This window comes from Camelus bactrianus, chromosome 11 (assembly GCF_048773025.1).
Source record: "Camelus bactrianus isolate YW-2024 breed Bactrian camel chromosome 11, ASM4877302v1, whole genome shotgun sequence".
NCBI classification, from domain to species: Eukaryota; Metazoa; Chordata; class Mammalia; order Artiodactyla; family Camelidae; genus Camelus; species Camelus bactrianus.
The window spans coordinates 11909705-11931999 of NC_133549.1; the positions used below are offsets into that span (position 1 = coordinate 11909705).

Sequence of the window (22295 nt, forward strand, 5' to 3'; positions counted from 1 at the left end):
AAGACCATGTGGCACGTAACTGGCAACCTGACTGGGTGAGTTTCCCCTCCGTGACTCCTAAGCCTAACTGCTCCTCCTTACTTGTTCTTAGTCTCAGTTCAGTTCCAGGACAGGGGCCCAAATTGGGAGATTCCGGGAGTCCTCCTCTAAATCTGTGGCCCAGCCCTCCCCGAGTGCTCTTGGGGCTTACGGCCTCACTGCACCCCTGAGCAGGAGTCACGGGGGTACCTCCCTCACCAGGTTCACGGTCATGGACTTCCCTCATGGAGGATGCGGACTTTATCAACCCTGAGGCAGAGGCAGTGGTGAAGCACCTTTCTCTCTGGTCTGGGAAGCACTGTGGCTTCACACCTTTCCTTTTCACCCTGAATTTCTCTTATTTTCTCCTCTGTCTTGACTTCTAAGACTGTTTATCTATCCTTGAGCCTCATTATCACTGCCCTGAGACACTCTAACCCTACCCTTTGGTAGGTCTCCTCCCTCCCTCTGTGAAGGATTTGGGCCCTGCGACTCTGGTCATGTTTCTCCTGCTGATTCTTGCTCCTCTCCTCGACTGATCCAAGGGGGCCGCCTCAGGCTCACGGATGCGAGAGCCGCCCATCCTCCCTGTGTGGGTGCCTTTGTAATAAATGCTGCACTCTCCTTCACCACCACCCTGGGGCAGCAGATTGGCTTTACTGCACGCAGGTGAGTGGACCCAAGTTTGGTTTGGTAACGTCTCTACTGAGCCTTCAAAGAGAAGCCGTGACAGGTAAGCTTAAAAAAAAAAAAAGACACTAGAAGCCACATATTTGTGTTATTGGTTCCATAAATTCACGAAGGCAGCAATACCTAAGGAAGCAAAAGCCAGACACCAGCACAGGTGACAACACCTGCTGCACACGGTACTATAAGCATAACCATCGTGTGACAATGCAGGAACCCGGGGCTGAGCCCTAACGAGTAAAACATGGTATTTCTAGGGGAAGAAGTGTCCTCTTCCTCTTCACATCTACAATCTGTGGTGGATACAAATGGTCAGTTTTTACTCATTCAAGAGTTTCTTGTACTGTCTTAATTGTACTGCCAGGAGATAAAAAAGAAAAAAGAAAGAAAAAAAAACCAGTTTGGTGGAAATGCCCAGGATTACTACCTCTAAATTTTTATTTGAAACCCAGTAAAGCATAGAAACTTCTGCTAAGTGCATGCCATTGTGCAGTTTGATGACAACAGAGTCAAGAGTCACAGACAACATCCCTTTATAAGGAAATACTGATGCACTGATTCCTGTCTGAAAATCTCCTCCCCTAGGAGACACTGTAAAACTGTCAGAATGCCTTGCTTAATAAAAATTTCCTAAAGATGCAGTCCAGCGACAAAAAATTCTGTTGGCTTTGCTTGGCTTAACGTATCCAACAAGTTATTAAAATTCACATTTCTGATAGAGAGGAAGACACTTGGAACCATCATCATATGAACATTTCGCACTTGATAATGAAACCAAGCTGGACGTTTTGGGGCCCTTCTGAGAACAAAAGCCTTTCCATGTCCCCTGCTTGTTGTTTGTAGGAGAAAGGCTTCAGCCTCCTAGACACTCCCCGAGTTACTCATTAGAGGAGGGAGGGAACAAAGGAAGGGCAGTCAAGAAACAATTGTGCAGAGTGCAGCTATGGGGCAGGGTCCTGGTTCCTCCAAAGCGGAAATACATACCAATCTGATGCCTCTCTCTGGGTTCTTCTAAGGAACTAAGGCCTCCACTCGGTGGAAGATGGTAACTTCAGGCTGAGCACAAGCACATGGATCCTAGACTCCCTGGAACCAGAAGGCTGAATATTGAGATTCCTGGAACATCACCCTGTTACCTCACCACCAACCAACCAGAGGAAGGTCACACACCCTGCAGAATTCTCCCAAAATTCTGCCTATAAAAACTTTTTCCAAAAACCATCTGGGGGTTTGGGCTTTTGGGGCATGAGCTGCCCGTTCTCCTTGCTTGGCCCTGCAATAAGCCTTTCTCTGCTCCAAACGCCCACATTTCGGTTTGTTTGGCTTCACTGTGCGTTCAGCACATGAACTTGGATTAGACAACAAGACGACTTTACACATCCTACCACCAAACTTGCATGAGCTCCTGATCATATGTGCACACAGACACAAGCACACCCAGCAGTGGGAAACTTGCCAGGAGACACAGTGCTACATGCTTTTAACATACATGCGAAACACACAAGTTCTTGAATGGTATTTCAAGCAATTCTGGATTACCTAAAGAATACAAAACATTTATATGCGTCTTCAAAGAAAACAGCGTATCTTCTTGAAAACTTTTTCATTAATTCATTGAACAAATATTCAGAGTTCCAAGTCTGGGCCAGACACTCTTCTCAGCCCCGGGGATATGGTAATAAACCTGTCAGATATACGTTCCTGCCCTTGAAGAGTTTACACTTTATTAGCAGACAATTAAAATGCTGTTTGCCCTAGAAAGAACGAACACTGCAGTTTTATAATGTCCTATAATTTACAAACTGTATTCACTAATACTGTCTTCTCTTTTTAGGCATCTTAACCCAGTGGCAGACAATGAAGTGTCAGAGGCCTATAGCTTCTGTACCTAGGCTGCATAAAGAAAGGCTTTCCTGTTGGAAACAACAAATCTTATACCCAATTCACCCCTGGTACACCTCAAGCACACTTGCTTCTACAAGGTTAACCACCCAGGTTTCTGATTAAGTCAGTGGGTGTCACACACCCATGGGCCTTGTTTGCAAGAGCTGCACAAGGTAAACTGTCAGACAGCAAATGCTTTCGTTTGAGTCAGTATGTCACCTTCTTACATGGGCCGGGGAAGAAAGTGGATACCAAGACCATCCTTTCTGAATAAAATCTTTAAATGCAAACAAGACTGCCACTATAGACTGTGCAATCCAGCCACACTGTAATTCATTTCTGTTTCTGGAGAGGTGCGTTGACTGGACCATGCTGGTATGACTCAGGGTTTATCTCAACTATTGAGGTAAGACTTACTTGACTTCGGCAGGTGACAAAATCAAGGGTATGGAATAAAGAAGGAAGAAAAAAGACTGGTCCATTCCAGATAGTGTTTATTTTAAGCATAGTGTATAAATGAGCAAATAGTTACAAACAATGTGCTGCACTTTGTGTAAAATCCACTGTCTGCTGAATGGTTTCCATAAACCAGCACTGCACGATTCTGCCACATTTTTGTTTGTTTCTTACTTTCAAGGGGGACAGAGTCCATTTCAATGTGTCTGAATGTGTCTGTGTAGGAAAATGATTGCTAGTGATTAAAATACTTTGCCAAAGCACTTAAAAATTCAGTCTCAGCTGACATCCTGATCCTCATTGTTCAAGAAGAAGCAACTTCCTGTTCCTAAATTTCCCAGAGATGATCACATCTGCTTCCATTTCCCTCTTCCCAGCCGAGGAGAGGGCAGTGTAAGTGTATTGCCCTCACCTGGCAGGCTATCACGCAGAGAACTCATCCTGTCTTCCAGAATCTCTTTTTGGCACAGGATGAGTTAAAGGTTGAAACTAAAAGTTATCTCCCCACACTGCATCGTGTGCCTACACTTTAAGTCTTTCACTCAGTGTTCTGAAATTACTGCTCACGAGTATCTCAGATGCTAGGAAAACACATCATCGCTTGTGACACCAAGGCCTTTCAGCGGTGCAGACGATGGGAATGTTTCATCCCAGAGATTATGACCGAATCAAGGACAGCTAACTGCTTGTTCACCCTGCTTCCCCACAGCGAGGCCAGGAGCCCCAAACACCTGTTTGACAGGTGAGGTGGAATTTAAGACGCAGGCACTGAACAACAAACATTATGTATGTGTACTACAACAGGAGCGAGGGCTCAGCAGATGGCCGGCAGGTGAATTAGAATTAGCTCCTCTATTTCATTATGATTTATTATTATATATTACTACATGTTTTTAAATAGTTTATCTAAAAATGTGCATTGGGCATCTTTGGACCCATTCTAAACATTTCAAACTTTTCAAAAACTAACAGAATCTATTGTGATTCAAATGAATATTTGAATTATATTCAAACACACACAAATTTCTTAAATTTATATTTTTGCCAAACAACTAAAGAATGCAAAGTCTTAACTCAGTTAAATAAGGTAATGTTAGCAAATTCAGGAGCTTAAAATTGAGTGGGGCATAATCTCTCTTTTTCTGTTACTGTAACAGAATATAAAAAGTTTATTGATATGGCCTTCAAATTCCACAGTGCGACTAACCATTAGAGAACTACTATTTGTGGAATTTGGGTATAGTATTAAGAATAATATCCACCACCATCTGGAAAGGCAATTAAAATACCCTCTTTTCAGATACACATCTGTGTGAGGTCAGATTTTCTTCATATATTTCAACCGAAACATCACATAGCAATAGAATGAATGCAGGATCAAGATATGAAGCTCTAGCTGTCTTTTATTAAACCAGACAGTAAAGAAATTTTCAAAAATGTAAACAATTTTCAAAGTCTTGCGCAATTCTGAAACTCCCTTCACAACTTAATTCATAAGGACTTCATTCTGCTGCTGACAACTGCGGAGAAGTCGCCCCCTAAGTTCCACCATCTCCTCCAACGAGGCTGCTATTTGCAGTGGGTTTCAGGGCAAAATGATGCCTTTAAGCCTATCACAGAAATGACAAAGTTCACACAAGGAACTGGGAATATGGTTCACACTAAGCTTTTCCGTACTATTTGATTTCTTAATTGTGCATACGTAATAATTTGATTGAAATTGTCCATCAATTTTACAACATATTCTGAAGCATTGGCTGACCAAAGTGTTACCAGGAAGTGGAGATCTTGTATTCAGTTTGTGAAGAAAGACGCAAAATAGTCCTCAGCATGGAAGAGCATTACTCCCGTCACTCTCAGAGATGACATGCCACTGCAAAACTCTGGGCGCATGTCAAACACAAACAACTGTACAGAATTCAATTTTAAAATGCAAACATGACTCCAGTTATCAAAGGGGCTTTCGCTTGCCCCCAAATAATAGTCCAAATCCCCACCCCTCTCATGGATAATGCAACAGAAATATTTTTGCCAAAAAGTACAATACCCTTCCATCACAAAGCTGACGTGATTAATTACGCGCTCACAGAGTGTCTGTGCTCAAGTCTGGGCTCCACCCCCACACAGGCCGGTCTTAGCCCCGGGCAGTGCTTTAACCAGCGCCCAGTGACTGCGCAGCAGCACAGGGGGAAGTGCCCTGAGGGAGCGGCAGTGATGTCTCCAGGCTGCACAGAGCTCACCTTCTGGGGCGGAGGGGCAGCAAAAATGAACGCAATTAATCAATATGTAATTCAGATAGTAAGTGCAATGAAGGGAAGAAAACCCACACCCAGAGCTCACTGCTTCAGAAAAGCCCCAGGTATTGCATTTCTCCTTCCCATAAAAGTATAATCCAAACATCCAACTATGGGACAGTGTCATAAAAATATCAGCCAAGTTCAGCCCAGGATTTTTGCTGGGCCTGTAATGAAGGACTTAACAATAATTCATTTTACCTTCACTTAATAATCTACATGTGACTTAAAATGATTATGAGGTCTTTTTTTTAATAAGAAACTCTAAGTAATGAATTTACATTTTAAATTAAAACATTTTCTGATAATAAGTTTCTGAAAATTGGTTTTAATGAAAGTGCACTTACCGCACACGCACTTCTCCCCACGACGAAGCCACACTGATGAAAAGGTTATGGAACCCACCAGATGGAGCCCACTTTCCTCTCAAATTTCTAATCCTTGCTGACTTTTCATCTCAGTGAAAACCATTCACCAAACCACCCAACAGCATTTGCTACATTTTAATGTCTTCATAAATATACAAAATGGGTCTTAACATTCCATATCCTATGTGAAGAAAACCCTTATAGGTTAAAAAAAATGAAAAAAAAAAGGCGTGAAGCAATTTCTAAGTGAGCCTTGTGAACTTGAATTTCATAAAGAAACCAGATACTAGAAGACCTACTGGGAAAAAACCAACATTGCTCACACTGAACCCAACTTTTGAGAATATTACAAAAATAAACAAATGATTATGAATAAACTTTCTTACTGTGGATAAAAAATGTTGCCTGCCATTCCAGCAAACAACGGACACTCTCAGGCCACCGAGCCATGGTGTGCCCTGAGGGAGCTCAGGGTGGAGGACCACAGGACACTGGCTCTGGGTAGCGAGGGTGCGTATCTAAGGAGCAATTTCAGTGATCACGGATTCTTGCATCTTTCTTGCCATACACAGAAAAGCACTAAAAGCATTAACTTGAGGTGTCTGTTTTTTGTGCTTAGCAGTGATCTTCTGATGTTTGACTGTAATTTTTTTTTTTTTTTTCCCAGCAAGAACTCCTTCACATCCTGGCCCCTCCCTTGCCTCTCTGGAGCAGTCCCCCAGAGCCAGCTGAGAGGCTGCAGCCCAGGCAGTAGCGCTCAGTAAGTTCCCCGAATAAAACTTAACCCACCACTTCTAGGATGGGCATTTTGCTTTGGTTGACATCATGGTAATTAATAGGCAAGTGAAAAAGCTTGCATCTCCAAGAACGAAATTAGAAACTATAACAAAAAAAATCCCTGGAGGTTGTAAACTACAACTCGTTTTATAGAAAATTTCGTAACAAAACCGTTACTCAGTGGCAGCCCAGCAGGGTAAAAGAACCGCTCCAGGTGCAGGCCATCAAAATACACAGGGAAAGTTATTACACAACAGCCTTCGAAGTTCCCCCAGTTCAGAGAGGGCATTTCCAGGTTTTTAAAGTGTTCTACTTTTACAGTCAAAGCTAGAAGCTAGTTTACCTTTCACAAACATTTGGTCCCTAACAAAACCCGAGCAGCTTGGCCCCAGAACTCATACCCTTATCATTGCGAGACTACACTTGAAAGTTGAGGGAAAACCCAGGGAAGTACAGACGCCAAGAAGAGAGACACTAAGAAGAAGTAATATGCTTAGACATGAGTCAAAATGAAAGCAAACAGTAATCAAAATAGTGTGGTATTGGAACAGAAACAGACATACGGATCAATGGAACAGAATAGAAGGGCCAGAGATAAACCCACACACCTACAGTCAATTAATCTTTGACACAGGAGGCAAGATATATAAAGGAGAAAAGACAGCCTCTTCAGCAAGTGGTCTTGGGAAAGCTGGACAGCCACATGTAAATGAATGAAGTTAGAACACTCCCTCATACCGTAAATAAACTCAAAATGGCTTAAAGGATGAAATATTAGACACCATAAAACTGTAGGTAAAGCATTCTGACACAAATCATAGCATGTCTTCTCCCATGGCAATAGAAATAAAAGCAAAACTAAACAAATGGGACCTAATCAAACTTAAAAGCTTTTGCACAGCAAAGAAAACCATAAACAAAGCGAAAAGACCATCTATGAACTGGGAGAAAACATTTGCAAGTGATGCAACCGATGACAAGGGATTAATTTCCAAAATATAAAAACACCTCATACAACTCAGTAACAAAAAAAACCAAAAGAACTCAATCAAAAAATTGGCAGAAGACCTAAATAGACACTTCTCCAAAGAAGACATCCAGATGGCCAATAGGCACGTGAAAAGATCACTACTTACTAGAGAAATGCAAATCAAAACTACAAGGAGGTCTCAGCTCACGCCAGTCAGAGTGGCCATCATCAAAAAGCCTATGGATGGTTCCCTGTGCTGTACAGTAGGACCTTGCTGTTTATCTAGTTTATATGTAGTAGTTAGTATATGCAAGTCCTAAACTCCCAATTTATCCCTCCCCCCTTATATATATATGTGTGTGTGTTTGTATAACTGAATCACTATGCTGTACAACAGAGACAAACATATCATTACATACTGACTATACTTCAAATGAAAAAATAAATTAATTAATTACTTTAAAAAATTCTATAAATAATGAATGTGGGAGAGGGTGTGGAGAAAAGGGAATACTCCTACACTGTTGGTGGGAATATAACTTGGTGCAGACCCTATGGAGAAGAGTCTGAGGTTCCTTGAAAAACATCATAGAATTACCATGTGATCCAGCAATCCCATTCCTGGGCATATATCCAGAGAAAACAATAATCCAAAAAGATACATGCACCCTAAAGTTCACAGCAGGACTGTTTACAACAGCAAAGACATGGAAGCAGCCCAAATGTCCGCTGACGAATGGATAAAGAAGATGTGGTCTGTGTACACACACACACACGCGCGCGCGCGCGCGCGATGGAATATTACTCAGCCATAAAAAAGAATGAAATAATGCATAATTGCAGCAACCTGGATGGACCTAGAGATTGTCATACTAAGTGAAGTAAGTCAGACAGAGAAAGACAAATATCATAGGATATCACTTATATGTGGAGTCTAAACAATGATACAAATGAACTTACAAAACAGAAGTAGACTCACAGACATAGAAAACAAACTTATGGGTACCAAGAGGGAAAGGGGGAGAGGGATAAATTAGGAGTTTGAGATAAGGAGACAAGTTTCTATATATAAAATATATGAACAACAAGGTCCTACTGTATAGCACTGGGAACTATATTCAATATCTTATAATGAACTCTAATGGAAAAGAATCCAAAAAAGATATATATTCTTTTTCATTTTGCTGCATGCCAGAAACTAACAGAACACTGTAAATCAACTATACTTCAACTAAAAAAAAAAAAAAAAAATTGAAGCAAGCATCCCCAAGGACTACACTAGAGTGATATTTTGGATTTCCCTATATATTCTCTGAGCAACCAGTGACCTAAAAAAGAGGCACAGAGAGTTCTATCACTACGCACCACCAGACTTTTACAATCACAATATGGTTTAGTTCATTGATAGCCTTAGTCCAGACTGTATTTTTTCTATACAAATTTGTTTATCTTTGCTTGGTTCAATCAAGAATAAGCAAATCTATTAACTAATAATTTTCTTGAAAATATGTTTCCTCACTTAATTCACAGATGTGAAAAAAAATCCACAGTGTCATTTCTCAAAGAAACAGAGTCAATAAGCAAACTAGGGAGTTTTTATAAAATGACATTTAAAGTGATTAACAAAATTTGTGAAATTTATATCATCCAAAGTTTTAAAACTCCATATTGGTTGCCAAAAGTATTATGCCCTTTTGCCAGTTCTGTTTTTGTACAGGCTGCATATTATCATTTTAGTAGGTAGCACAGGTCCTCATTCTGAAACAAGCTAATTTACTACAGACAGCACTGAAGCAGGAGTCAGAGGAACGGGACCACCCATTCTGGTCCTATGGAGGGGAAGCCCCAGATTAGGCTTAATCTATAAACGTCAATTCCCTTCACTGCAAGATGGAAATTAACTCCCTCCCTCTAGACCATTCGATACAACTGTGAGCAATGACAGCAGCAGCACGGTGGACAGCGCAGTGATTCAGCATGCAGCATCCTCGGCTGCCCCTAGATGAATAACTGAGGCTTTGCTAATTAGCATACTGATAGCTAAAATGGCACTGGTGAAACTAAAGGTATACAAGGCATGTGGATTAGCTGAAACCTCTCAAAGATGCCCTGGCCCACCCCATCCCTTCCACAGGCAGAGCATGAGAACCCAGTGGAGTGAGTCCCTCTGGTTGGGATCTTTAAGGAGGCTGCCTGAGGCTTTGTCCCTCAATAGTCATAGGTTCAGCCTCTGGCAGCACTGGATTTCTAGTTGTCTGGTGCAGACTGAAGGTAACAGATCCCTACCTCTGTGATGTGTTTGCATCAGTGTGGAGCACCTTTCAGACAAGATATTGGTAGGAGTACCTATAAGGACACAGAGCTAGGCAACCTCAGGTTTACACGGCATGCTTTTCAAACCATTCTGTTCCTGCTGGCCAATAAATATTTAATAAAAATCTACACGAGAGAGAGAATTAGATCAGAAACCGTGTCATTTTATCCGGTAGTAGAGTTATCCTATTACTTGTGTGGCTGCAAAACTTCCACTTTGCACTGTTGGCCTAGGCAATATTATTACCAGCACCCCTTTCATTCTCAGAAGCACCCAGATGGATGATAAAACATGTGGATACTCTACCTAGTAGTGAGACTGGGGTTGGGGCGCACAAAGCGGAGCCTTATGAAATTTGAAATTCTTTTACACCTACTATTATCTACCAAAATGGACCTAAGAGTTGTGAATACCATACTGACTCCTGAAATACGAGCCAAATGTTACATAGAAAATTCAGTTTATTTTCAAAAACTACAAACCTCTAGATACTCTCATAATACCAATTTCTGGGAATTATACTAGATTACTTAAAGAGATCCTCCCAAAGAGAAAAATTTTAAATGCTGGACAAAATACATTTGTAAAATGCCCTAAAAGACAAGAGAGAAGACAAGAGAGGAATGAACATGCTAATCAAAAGGCAAGAGACAACCCTGAGAAATGAGCCAGCTCAGAAACTGCCTTTGTCCTCGGGGTATCAGCCCGACCCCACAAATCTGAACTTTCTGTTGACAGCTTCACGGGGCCAGGGGCTAAATATTAAAGTTCAAGGCCCGCCCAATGATTCTAGCTCCTCCTATAATAAACTTGGACTCAAACAGCTACACACTCAGGGAAATCAGCTCACGCAGCGGACGAAGAGTTGCACAGCCTGACGGGGCTTCTATGACTTAAGGAGACCCTAAGCCCACGGTACCCCCCGTCTCTAGCACAGACTAGGGCAAATCCTCTCTGAAAGGCACTTTCATCCTAGAGTTTACATTATTCTCAGCCCTTGCAGTGGGATTTTTCAGAGGCAGCACACCAGTTTCATTCCCCCACCAGAAACCTGGACCACCAGGCATATTCACAGCTGCCTTCCAGCGGCTCGCTGTGACCTTTTCGCCCCGCCCCCCGCCCCGCACGTAAAGCCAACCCCTCGGCCCTTTGCGCTTGGCACTGAGGGCTCTTCGTGTGCCGCTGGGGGAAACGCTCTGTGTTCACCATCGAGTCTGAGCGGGACGTGGATACAGCGGCGAGACCGCAACTAGACCTTTCGCACCTATGACCCAACCTGCCACACGAATTGCCCTAACACGGGACTTTAGAATAGAAGCGTTACAAAGCAGACTCAACTCTGAGCTCTCCTAGACTTCTGACAGGGAAGGAGAGAGGGAAAACAACTCGTGCAGTTTTTACAACCTTACACATACTTTGTTTTTGAGACAGCAGTGCTGGCTGCAGGAAAAGCACAACCGGGGGGAAGCAGGGCCTCTGAATGAGAAGAGCAGGACCGGCTGCTGATGTGGGCGGAGTGCAAGTTCAGTCTGCTGTGTTAACGAGCTGTGCGGCCTTGACAGAGACACATAACCACTGACAGAACTTAGTTTGCTCTTGTCTGAGATGACCCTGGAGGTCAGGATACATTCTTCAGCCGCTTCCACGTCCAAACCCAAAGATGTTTGTGCTTCTGTGGCTTTCTCAGTGGAGGCATACCCTGACAGAAGTCAGTTTTCTTCTGGAGGCCACAAGTGACTCACTCGTGGGCACCACGGATCCGGACAACACGCAGGCAGGACAGGGCTGCAGGCACTGAAAGGCACACACTCGCTTCTTCAGATTTCTAAGGTGGCTGTGTTTTAGAAAACCTCGTGCAGCGATTCAGAGTGACTCAAGCAATCACTTCACATCCGAATAGGATAAAGTTTATGTATAATTCTGCCGTCCACGCTGTGGTCCTGTGAGCGCCGCACGCTAAGCCAGCAGATTTTCAATGAACTCACACTGGCCTCACCACACACGGATGTGAGGTGAGCTCCTTTGCTCATAAGACTCTCAGTACTAACTCAGCCCAGGCAGTATTTGACTGAAGGAAAGGACCATATTATTATTTTCAGATTTCATTCCATGACTTAACTGGGCCACATCTGCCGGCTTCAGAAACACCAAGCACTCCGTGGCGGCAGCCTCGGTGTCCTATTCCGTGACTACCACCACCGATGCTTCAGTAAGAAAGTTCCACCATCGCAGCAGTTTAATAAAAAGTTAAACTGTGACTGAGTTACTCATCAATCGACAGGGCATACCAAGCGTGCGCTACTTATGAATTTTTCTACCCATTATTTTAAACCTACCAAATAGAATCCACACTCATAAAGAGGTAAGCTAGGAAGTCAGTTAAATCTTTTCATGATTTATAAACCACATGTCATTAATAAGTACATTCTATTGGATAATTTAATCTTCTTTAAATCTATTCTAAGGCTCTGAATAGCTTAAAGGACATTTTGAATATAAATTTACTCCCTCTGTTCACCTTCAGGCAAAATCTTTCAGCACACATATGACGGGCCAATGTGGCACAGGGATGCCTGTAAATAACAGAGCAGAGTCCAAGCATTAAAGTGTTGGCATGAGAGCCATTTTAAAAATGTTAAAAATCACCCTAATTCCACATAAAGTATTTTATAAATCTGCTTAAAGATATAAATTAAAACACCACCATAAAAAATAACAGAAGGTCATGATAGCCCTGCTTCCATGGGTCTGGGTCACCAACAATAATATGAGTGGGCAGGAATAACCTGAAACTATCTTTGACAGTTACTAAAAAAATGATTCAGGCCCCACGTAGGCAGAAAAGCCAGGAGGGTTACACAGAGTTATCCCAAAGAATTCAAAGAAGAGGGACCCGTTGTCCACCATAAAGTTATACATAACACGACTACTTAGTGACTCAGCATCTCACAGTAGCTCAGACAGGAGGACCAGGAGAATATGCCCCATCAGTCACTCGGCGCTTCAGAGACATCTGAGACACACGGTCATTCAGCCTCTCGAACGGTTTTGAGTTTGCATTTAATCCCCATACATGGCAATCCAGTCTACTACTCAGCATCTCTATCATCAGAACACTGTTAAACAACAGCTGAAACAAGCTTTCCTGTAACTCCTACATTGGTTTTAGCTGATCTACTAGGAAATTTTAGGTTTACTTCCTCTCCTTTACGTTAGCTCATCCAACACTGAGACTCAAGCCTCAGCATACTTCCCACCCCTGCGGCCCCTCCTCTCCAGGCACTGTCAGTGGCTGAGATGTGCCCCACGTCGGGCTCTCACCAGTGTTCGTCAGCCACGCTTGGAATGTGACACGGAGAAGTCTAACCTGCACAGAGCACAGTGGGACTAGCAATTCTTCTGAAGTAAAAATTAAACACTTACTAATGCAGGCTAAACATGTCATATGAGAATTAGGCTCTTAGCAAGATATAGAAATGACATAAAAGCCAAATTACTCCAAACCTTTCCAGAAACAATCATGGCAGAAAGTCTGCTAGCACTTATAGGGAACACACTCATTTGAATATAACCAGAAAGTCTAAGTTTGAAATAATTTTACCACTAAGCACCATATCCTTCAGCCCAAATTTCAGTATTCCAAAGCTGAATTTTCAGTTTTACTCACCGTGTTGGATATCTTTCATATCTAAGTGAAGGCTAGACATCAGGATTCCAACTGCTTGTGATCTCTTGTTGCTTAGTAACTTGACAACCTGCTCAAGAAAGAAAGGAAAAGAGAGAGATGTTATCTGAACTCAGTGATACGCTTAATAGCATGTTACGCTTTATCCTAAAAGATGAACAAATAACTTAATAACATTGTATCAAAACAATGTGAAAGAAATTTGGGGTTTTATATCTCACATCTTAAAAATCCACGGTCTCTGCCCTGGTGTTCACCACGGGCCTCAGTGTCGGGCTCTTTACCAGCCTTTTAATAGCCTGATCGGCCAACATTAAAATTTCTAATCATTTAGGAAATTAGTTTGGTCTCTGTAAAATAACAACTACACATCTGACCTTTGCAGCCTGAGATTTAAAAAGTGTTCCTTTTTTCTAATGCAGAACCTTGAAACACTGGTCAACAAGTGAAGGGAAAAATTAAACAGCACACACACAGAGAATCTGTTAGATCAATCAGGTTAGTTTGAGCACAAAATAGAAAACGTGCTTTTTTTCGGGTCTTTGAGAAAGCTCACTATTTCACTGGCAGTTGCTCTCATTTTGCACTTGGCCCACATTTCATGAGGAACTTTCCAACTAATTAATGGTGATATGATCATCAAATCCAAAGGGCTGTGTTAGCTCACTCTCAAATCTGGCTTTCCAGAGAGTCCAGAGGCGTCAGGCCACATAATCCATGAGAAGCTCCCTAACACAGACGTGGGCATGTTTAAACTGTGTTTCCCAGACAGTAACACACTACTGGTAAGTCCTGCTTATGAATCTATTACCCCAGATACCGATCTTGTGCAGCGAAGCAAGTTCTACTTATTGTGAGCATTTTGTTATAAATTTGCTTAGACAAACTCTAGAGGAAAAGAAAAAAGTTTATTGTCAAATTCCAGAAGTGATAGCCACTCTAAGTTGAGTCAATTAGGAAACTAATAAAATAATCATGCTCTGCTGTCACACGATGTCACAGAGTAAAACAACATTCTTAACAGGAATAGCAGCATCCTTGGTTCGCTCTCAGGGGTGTGCGGAGGCTGTGCCCGCTGCTAGGCAGGGCTGGGCTCTGGCCCGGCCGGCTGCACGGCCCAGGGAGTACTGGTCCTGGTGCTGCCCCGCGGTGGGCAGGCGAGGCTACCGGGGTGGATGGCTGTGGGCTAGGCTCACTGGGGCTAGTGTCAGTCTGTAGGTGGGTGAAGCCACGTCCTGGGTTCTCTGACTTCCACACCCAGGCACCCCATATCTGGTGTCGACACACTGGTGGGCATGTCTGGGTTCTGAGCTGGCTGCAGGGCCCTGGGTGTCCTAGTAGAGTGACAGTAGTGGCCCACTGGTGAGCAGGGCTGAGTCATGCCCCCTCTGCTGGGCAGGGCCAGGTCCTGGGCAACTAGGGGGCTAGAGGGGACTAGGGCAGCTGGCCTGCTGGTAGGTGGGTCTGTGTCTCTGCCTGGTTAGCTGCTCTGCCTGGGGCATCCCAGGACTGGTGCTGACTGCTGGTTGTGGGGGCCAGGTCCTGGCACTAATAAGCTAGAGAGAGGATTCCAAAATGGCGCCTGCCAGCACCAGTGTCCACGTGGAGCATGAGCTCACCAAAATGGTTCCCCAAAATGGTTGCAACCATTGTCCTTGTCCCCAGGGTGAGTCCCAGTTACCCCCTGCCTCTCTGGGTGACTTTCCAAGATCAGTAAGTAGGTCTGTCCCAGGCTCCTTTCAAATGACTGATTCTGCCCTGTAAGAGCAGAACCTCTATTTAGCGCAGCCCTTGGGCCTTCCCAAAGGCAAGCCCCACTGGCCTTCAAAGCCAGACATGCTGGGGGCTCATCTTCCCAGGGCAGGCTGGGGAGCCTGATGTGGGGCTCAGACCCCTTGTTCCTTAGGGAGGATCTCCACAGCCGTGATTATCTTTCTGTTTGTGGTTCACTTACCCATGGGGATGGGTCTTGACTAAGCCTCGTATCTGCCCCCCACCCTTCTTCTGTGGTTCCTTCCTTGTATCTCTAGTTGCAGAAGACCTTTTCTGCTAGTCTTCAGGTTGTTCTCATGGACAGCTCGTCTGTAAACAGATGCAGTTTTGGTGTGCCCAGGGCAGGAGCGGAGGTCGGGGTCTTGTTACTACATCATCTCAGTCAACCCAAGTCTATTTTTTTTTCTTTAAATGTGACCTATATGAGATGATAGGTGTTCACTATGCTTACTGTGGTAACATTTTTTGATGTATGTGAGTCAAATGATTATGAGGTACACCTTAAATTTATACAGTGCTATGTCAATTACATCTCAATAAAACTGAAAGAAAATAATGTGCAATCTACAAAATTAGGGCATATCACCAGAAGAAAAAATGATTATTCTGAATCTCTCCATATTCACATCAGATTCAGCTAATATTCTTAATCAAGTTTTTATCTTAAATATCCCTTTGAAGGACTGTATAGGATTATGAACATGGAACCTGTAAACTAAAGGATTATTTCTCAAACTTCAATATGCACATGAGTTATGTGGGATCTTTTTAAAATGCAGGCTCTGATTCCTGGATCTGAGGTTCTTTCAAGTTCCCCGGTGACGCCAGTGCTTCTGGGCCATATATCACAAGGGTCTAAGGTTCTTCTGCTTGGTTTTTACACTTTCTGGAAAACCTCCTCCAACATCCTAAAACCTCAGATTCCTTATCTAAAAAAATACCAACAGCATCAATGTCAAAGAGCTGCAGGAGACATTTAGCATGAAAATGCGTGTGCGCCTTAGCGACGTCCCAGCAAAGAGTGTATTTACTACGGTAAGTGATAGCTGAAGAATTTACATATTTAAGAAGGCATTTTAAATGTTTTGTCAAAAATAAAATATTTGGCACCTTTTTTGTTTACTGAATTTAATTCCATAAGAGGATTAATATTATCTTCCTCTCCTCACCTGTAATCTCCTTAAAAAAGAAAACCAGGCCCTAATTAGTTTTGAGGAGTTTCCAATAACTGCAAATGGTTTCTCCATGTAAATTCACTTTCCCGGCATTCTACACGACCAATGATACATCCATGTGGAGAAGGCACAACCTTAAGTCTTGGAAGAGAGTAAAACCAAAATGCTCATGCATGTGGCCACAGTCAGCAATTTTAGGACCCTGATACAATTACTATAATTATGCTGCATAACTAGAAATGTGCTTAAAATGAACATTAATGAATTTTTGGTCTGAAGACTTACACACGGAAAACTATAAAACACTGATTAAGGAAATTAAAGAAGACTTAAAAAAATGGAAAGATATCCCATGCTCCTGGATTGGAAGAATGAATTTTTGGTCTGAACAGTTACTTCTTCACATAATATATAAACTGAGCCAACTCTGGGAACTCGTAGTAGAAGTGTGATGGCAGAGGCAGCAAGGATATGGGAATATATTCATAAATATTTTTATAGATCATTTAATATTGATTTGTTTTCTCTATTGTCTTCAACCCTCATTACCTACCTGAATGTGCACAGAAATTTCTAATAATTGGAGTCCCAGGATAGTATATGGTAACTAAATTGACAGGTACTCCAGAAGCTTAAGGTTGAAGACAAGTTACATGAGAAATACTGAAAATCAGTGATTTTCACTAACTTTTTTTGCTTTTTCAACTTCAGCCACCATTCTGTGAAAATGCACAATAAAATGACCAAAAGACAAGTCTTAGTGTCCCCTCATCCTTGTCTTCCCACTGCCTCTCCCCGCCCCTTCTATCCCGGGAAGAGGGTGCAGGGAGTGCATGGCTATGTTTGAACAGGGCCACATTCCCCAGTAGTTCAGGCGTGTTCCACCCAAGCATGCAGAGTGAAGGCGGGAAGCCGGCCAGCTCAGGGGAAGTATACTTTCCCCTAATTCCACCAAAGACCCCTTGCGGGTTAGCAGCAACTCTGGGTCAGAATTCCAGCTGCAGCACTGTCGTATCCTTGAGCATCTTACTTAATCGCTTAGATACTTGCATCCTGATCTGTAAAATGGAGGACACACCTCACCAAGTAGATGACAGAAGGATTACTGCAGACGCAGATCAGTGTCACCTACTCAAACTGTGGATCACAGGCTGCTGCCCGTCCTGTGTGTCACTGTCCACTAAGGGATATATATGTACAGAAATTGGGATAAAATGTTACAAAAACCCAGAGAGACATACAATCTAGATTCAAAACATAAAATTATTTCATCAAATTGCTATAAAATTTCTAATTTCCTTTTTCTAGTAATTCATACATACTGTGTTTTCCAAAAGTATCAGAGCATAATGAACTGGGGATTTAATACCGGGCCCTTCACCAAGACAGTCTGAGAGCCACTCGGGCAAAGCACCTCCCCAGGTACAAAGGGCAGCACCAAGACACTGCAGACTGAATCTTCCCTCGTGCCAAAATTAATATGCTGAAACCTCATGCCCAGTAGGATGGTGCCTCTGAGAGGTGATTAGGTCATGAGGACGGAACTCTCATGAGTGGAACTGATGCCCTTATAAAACAGACCCAAAGAGACCCCCACCCCTCCCACCACGTGAGGACACAACAAAACGACGGCCATCTGTGAACCAGGCTGAGGGTCCTCAGCGGACACTGGATGTGCTAGTGCTTGATCTTGGGCCTCTCAGCCTCTAGAATCACAAAAAATACATTTCTGTTGTTCATAAGCCACCAAGTCCATGGCATTGTGTTACAGCAGCCTGAACAGACCTGGGAAGCAAGACCAGAATGATAATGACGGCTTTGACACAAATCTACTCATAAACCCCCAGCCTTCCCCTGCAGCCTCAGTGCTGGTGACAAAAGCAGAACTCCTGGCGAGACAGCAGGGTCCCAGTGGTCCCCAGATGGAAGGTCATTATACGTCGCCACCTCTGGCCTAGAGCATTATAGGTGGAGCCTCAGATTCAATGTCAAAGCCATTTTATATCATAAATTATTCCTCTAAACAAAGAAAAAATTATTGTGAGGAAACTAAGACAGGTCATGTAGAACAACACATTCAGAAAGAATTTAGCAGCTTTTCATCTTAAACCAAATTAAAAGCAGTAAGTTGATTATCTTAGGTGAACTATTTCCTCTTACCTCTGAATAAGTGACAAAGAAGGAAGAATTAAAGGGTAAAAGTCATTTTTAAAAGAAACAATTACGACTTACTCCTTCAGAAATGTATGTACCTTTTTTTTCAGATTTGATCATTGATTACAGCAATAACAAGGTGATTCCCAGGCACCGCCGTGAAATAAAATAAAGCCTGTGCAGTATTTTGTGTTTTTAAAGGAGCAAGCAAGTCTAGTGCAGCAGGATAATGATAATGCCTCCCCCTACTGGGGCCACTTTTCCTCTCGTGACAGCCCCAAAGCATCACAACAGAATGGACAGTGAAGCCCCTATCAACTGGAGTACTGAAAGAAAATTTAAAGAGTGAGAAAAATTTTGCTCTTCACAGATTAGTAATTTTAAGTATAATCAAGAAATCTCAGGTCACAATTAAAGTCAAGTCCTTTGGGAAGGAAAGATTGGCCCTTAGCTCCTATTCACTTGCTTTATTGCCTCACAGTCAAAAACTGAAACAGTGTAACACTAATTTACTGATCATGCCTATTGGAATTATTGGCCAGTGTAACTCCCAGAATTAAAATTAGGCAGATGTCCTTAATGAAATCCATAAGGGTAGACCTGCAAGCAACAGACTGGTGTCCACATTTAAAATGAGCGGAACAAAAGACTGCTCAGTACTGAACAGCTGCACGTGCGGCTTGGAATATGCATGGGCTTGAAAGGAGAATGCAAAACAGCTCATTAATTTTTTATATTAATTACATGTTCAAATGACGGATTTTTAGATACTGTGTATTTAATTTATCATCAACATTCGTTTCACCTATTTTTAGATTTCTATGTGGCTACTAGACCATTTAGAATTGCATATGTGGCTCACGTATTTCTGTTGGGCAGCACTGATCAAGAAGACCTAACAACTCCAGACAAGTTACTAATCTCATTTAGCTTGGCCCTAGATTTCCTCTTTTTTTTACATACAAAAAAACAAAGGAAGCTAAAAATGCCACTCATGTCAAAGGTTCCTTGGCTGGTGAAAAGCCCTCACTTCTGAGTCAGTAAACAAACAAACAAAACCCCCCAAAACTACATGCCAGTGTGTTCCCTGTTAGACAGTGCAAGCAAAACAAGGCAGAAGTATGCAGAGGGACCATGTATCACACAGGCCAGAATGAGATCCCTGAGTAAGTTCAGGAAGACTCTTTTTTCCACCAATATATATGACCCCAGAGAATTAAAGACTATATATTCAAAATCCTTTCTTTTTAGACTGGATATAACTTTCCTATTAATCAAATGTGGTTCACACTACTTGCTGATGACAAAACCTAACCTAAGTGAAGCTATTGAGAGAAATTAAAACAATGTCTCTCTCTCTCTCTTTTTTTTTTTTTTACTATTTACAGAAATCATACCTGATCTTTTTTAAAATTTCAATTTTAGCACTGAAATAGTAGAAAGTAAATAATCCATTATAATATCAACTGCCAGATACAACCACCACCTAGAGTTAAGTGGACACATACCTTTAGTAGAACCTTGCATCTAGGACGTGTCTTGCGAAGTTTCACTCTGTAACAGACCAGACCCCCTCTGCAGATGGACCCATCTGATCTGGTGCTTAGAAGGAGCCTAATGCTGGCAAACTATGAACCTTAGCTAAACTTGTTTGCTCTGGTCAGCAGTCAGTTCGCTCTCCTCATATTCACTCCTTGGACCCTACATCTTTTATTTTGTCCTCTAACTTTTCATCCTTTCCACATATCATTTCATCCACTTCTACTCTGGTGGTTACGAGGAGAGAATCCAGAGAAATAACTGGAGAATTAACCATCTAAAGACACTGCAAGATACTGTTTTCTGAGTCACAGTAGCTCTCAATTTGGCTCCAATAACACTCTTTTCTATTAGTGATTGTTTATTGATTATTTTGTTAATACAGAATGTTACGTAAGTAAGCGGATGCATCAAAGGGCTCCACATTAAATACCCAATAAACAGATAACTTGCAGTTTCTTACAATCTAGTGAAATCACATGCTAAAGATAGAAACTATCTAACTTGCTCATGGTCTAAATGCGGAGTCACAACAAGGATTTTTGTTTCCTAATTCGTAGTCAGGGAGAGCGCGTTGCTTTCCTCTGAAACGGTGTACACGGCCTCACTGGAAACTGAATATTAGACTACAGGGTTACACGGCCAGATCCGACGAGGCAAACCCTTCCCTGAGTAGGGTAAGAAAAGAAAATCAACTACCGAGATTAAGGAGAGGTGAATTCCAAAGCAGAATTACGGAACATGGCAATCGCCGTTTCCCACACAGCTGTTAGAACACAAGGTGTACGCACTGCACTCAGGGAGCAACAGATGCAAAGAGCAGCCTTGGACGTCTAATGAGAAATGAACAGGAGAATACGAGCAAATGTGAAATAGTAAAACTGAACTAAACAACAGACGAGGAGCGGAAGGAGATGCAGAGAGGGCACAGTTCCCAGACCCAGAGCTTCCCCGGGTTTGATGTGTGTGGAGGGGGGAGAGCTGCATTTCCGTCCAAGCCTTTGCCTCAGTTAGCACCTGTGACTGCACACTTTCTTTAGCCAACAGAGCTCAGTTTTCCCATCTGTACAGTATAGTTAACAATCCACATGCAACACTCCCATAATTTGTGACAATCAAGTATGTAATGTGAACAATTTTTAAAGTATGAAACATTTTGCAAATGCAAGGTGTTGGTGTTAATTTACTAATTTAAAAACTAGCAGTTATATTTTACAATGCTGTAAAAGCACTCGAGCTTATTCCAACGAGAGGACGACAAGTCATAATAGAAAGTAGTAAGGAATAAACAAAATAAAGTCTGGTAAACTCTAGAATTAAGACAGAACAACCCCACACGTTGACTAATTTACAAAGTGCCGTTTCTCTAAGAACTCTTAGGCATACTGTTCGCCATTCCATAACTTTGGGATTCAGTTTTCTTACTTTGCAAAGATACATGTCATTTCTATATTCTGATTTGATGAGTCAGGAATCAAGAGCCTTCTCCATACTGCCTGATAATATTTCACAGAAACAGCAGACATTTTAAGTCTTAACTAGTCTGCACTCAAAAGTGAATAATACTTATATGGGATTTTGCAGAGCAAGAGGTTGTCAGGGTTTTCAGCCCACCCACCTGAGCAAGGAGAGCTGCCCTTCTTACTTACACTACCAGCTTCTCCTGTTCTGGTAAGTTATACCTCGGAGCAGGGTGACCAATGTCACGGGCATCCCAAGGCATGGCAGACGGCAGGAGGCACTGACCCCGACCGTGCCCAGCAGTGATCCTCACAGACATGTGAACTCATTTATCTTGGATACACACACAGGAGCAAAACTAGCGGGTCAAGTTGTATACATAGCAAACTTCAGCATTTCCTGCCACACAGGTTTCCAAGGTAGCTGTGCTTGTTTGGAGCGCCAGTAGGCTAGCTAACGAAATGAACAAGGAACACTCTGTACTTTTCAGTAGTGTTCTTAAAGAGGTACAAACCTCAGAGTTGTGATAAAATTGTTAAATATCTCAGAACAAAATCACAAGATTAAATGTTACCCAGCAAGCTCTAAAACAGGTGTTTTAGAAAGTGTTATACAATGTCAGTGGTGACTACAGAAATACACACATGAAGGACAGACAACACTAAGATATTCATCAAGTAACTTTTAATTTCTTAACCCATGACTATTAACTGAGCATTTAGAAGCAGTGAATTTAGGAA

The 22295-nt window shown here is 42.3% G+C and overlaps 1 protein-coding gene across 4 annotated transcripts in view; it reads right to left on the bottom strand.

Moving 5' to 3' along the window:
- Nucleotides 1-22295, bottom strand: part of FMN2 (formin 2) — a 285811-nt gene that overhangs the window by 133137 nt on the left and 130379 nt on the right. For all 4 annotated transcript variants that reach the window (XM_074373220.1, XM_074373219.1, XM_074373221.1 and 1 more), the window contains exon 7: nucleotides 13436-13523. In XM_074373220.1, coding sequence (XP_074229321.1) covers nucleotides 13436-13523 — 88 coding nt within the window. The remainder of the gene's footprint in view (nucleotides 1-13435; nucleotides 13524-22295) is intronic.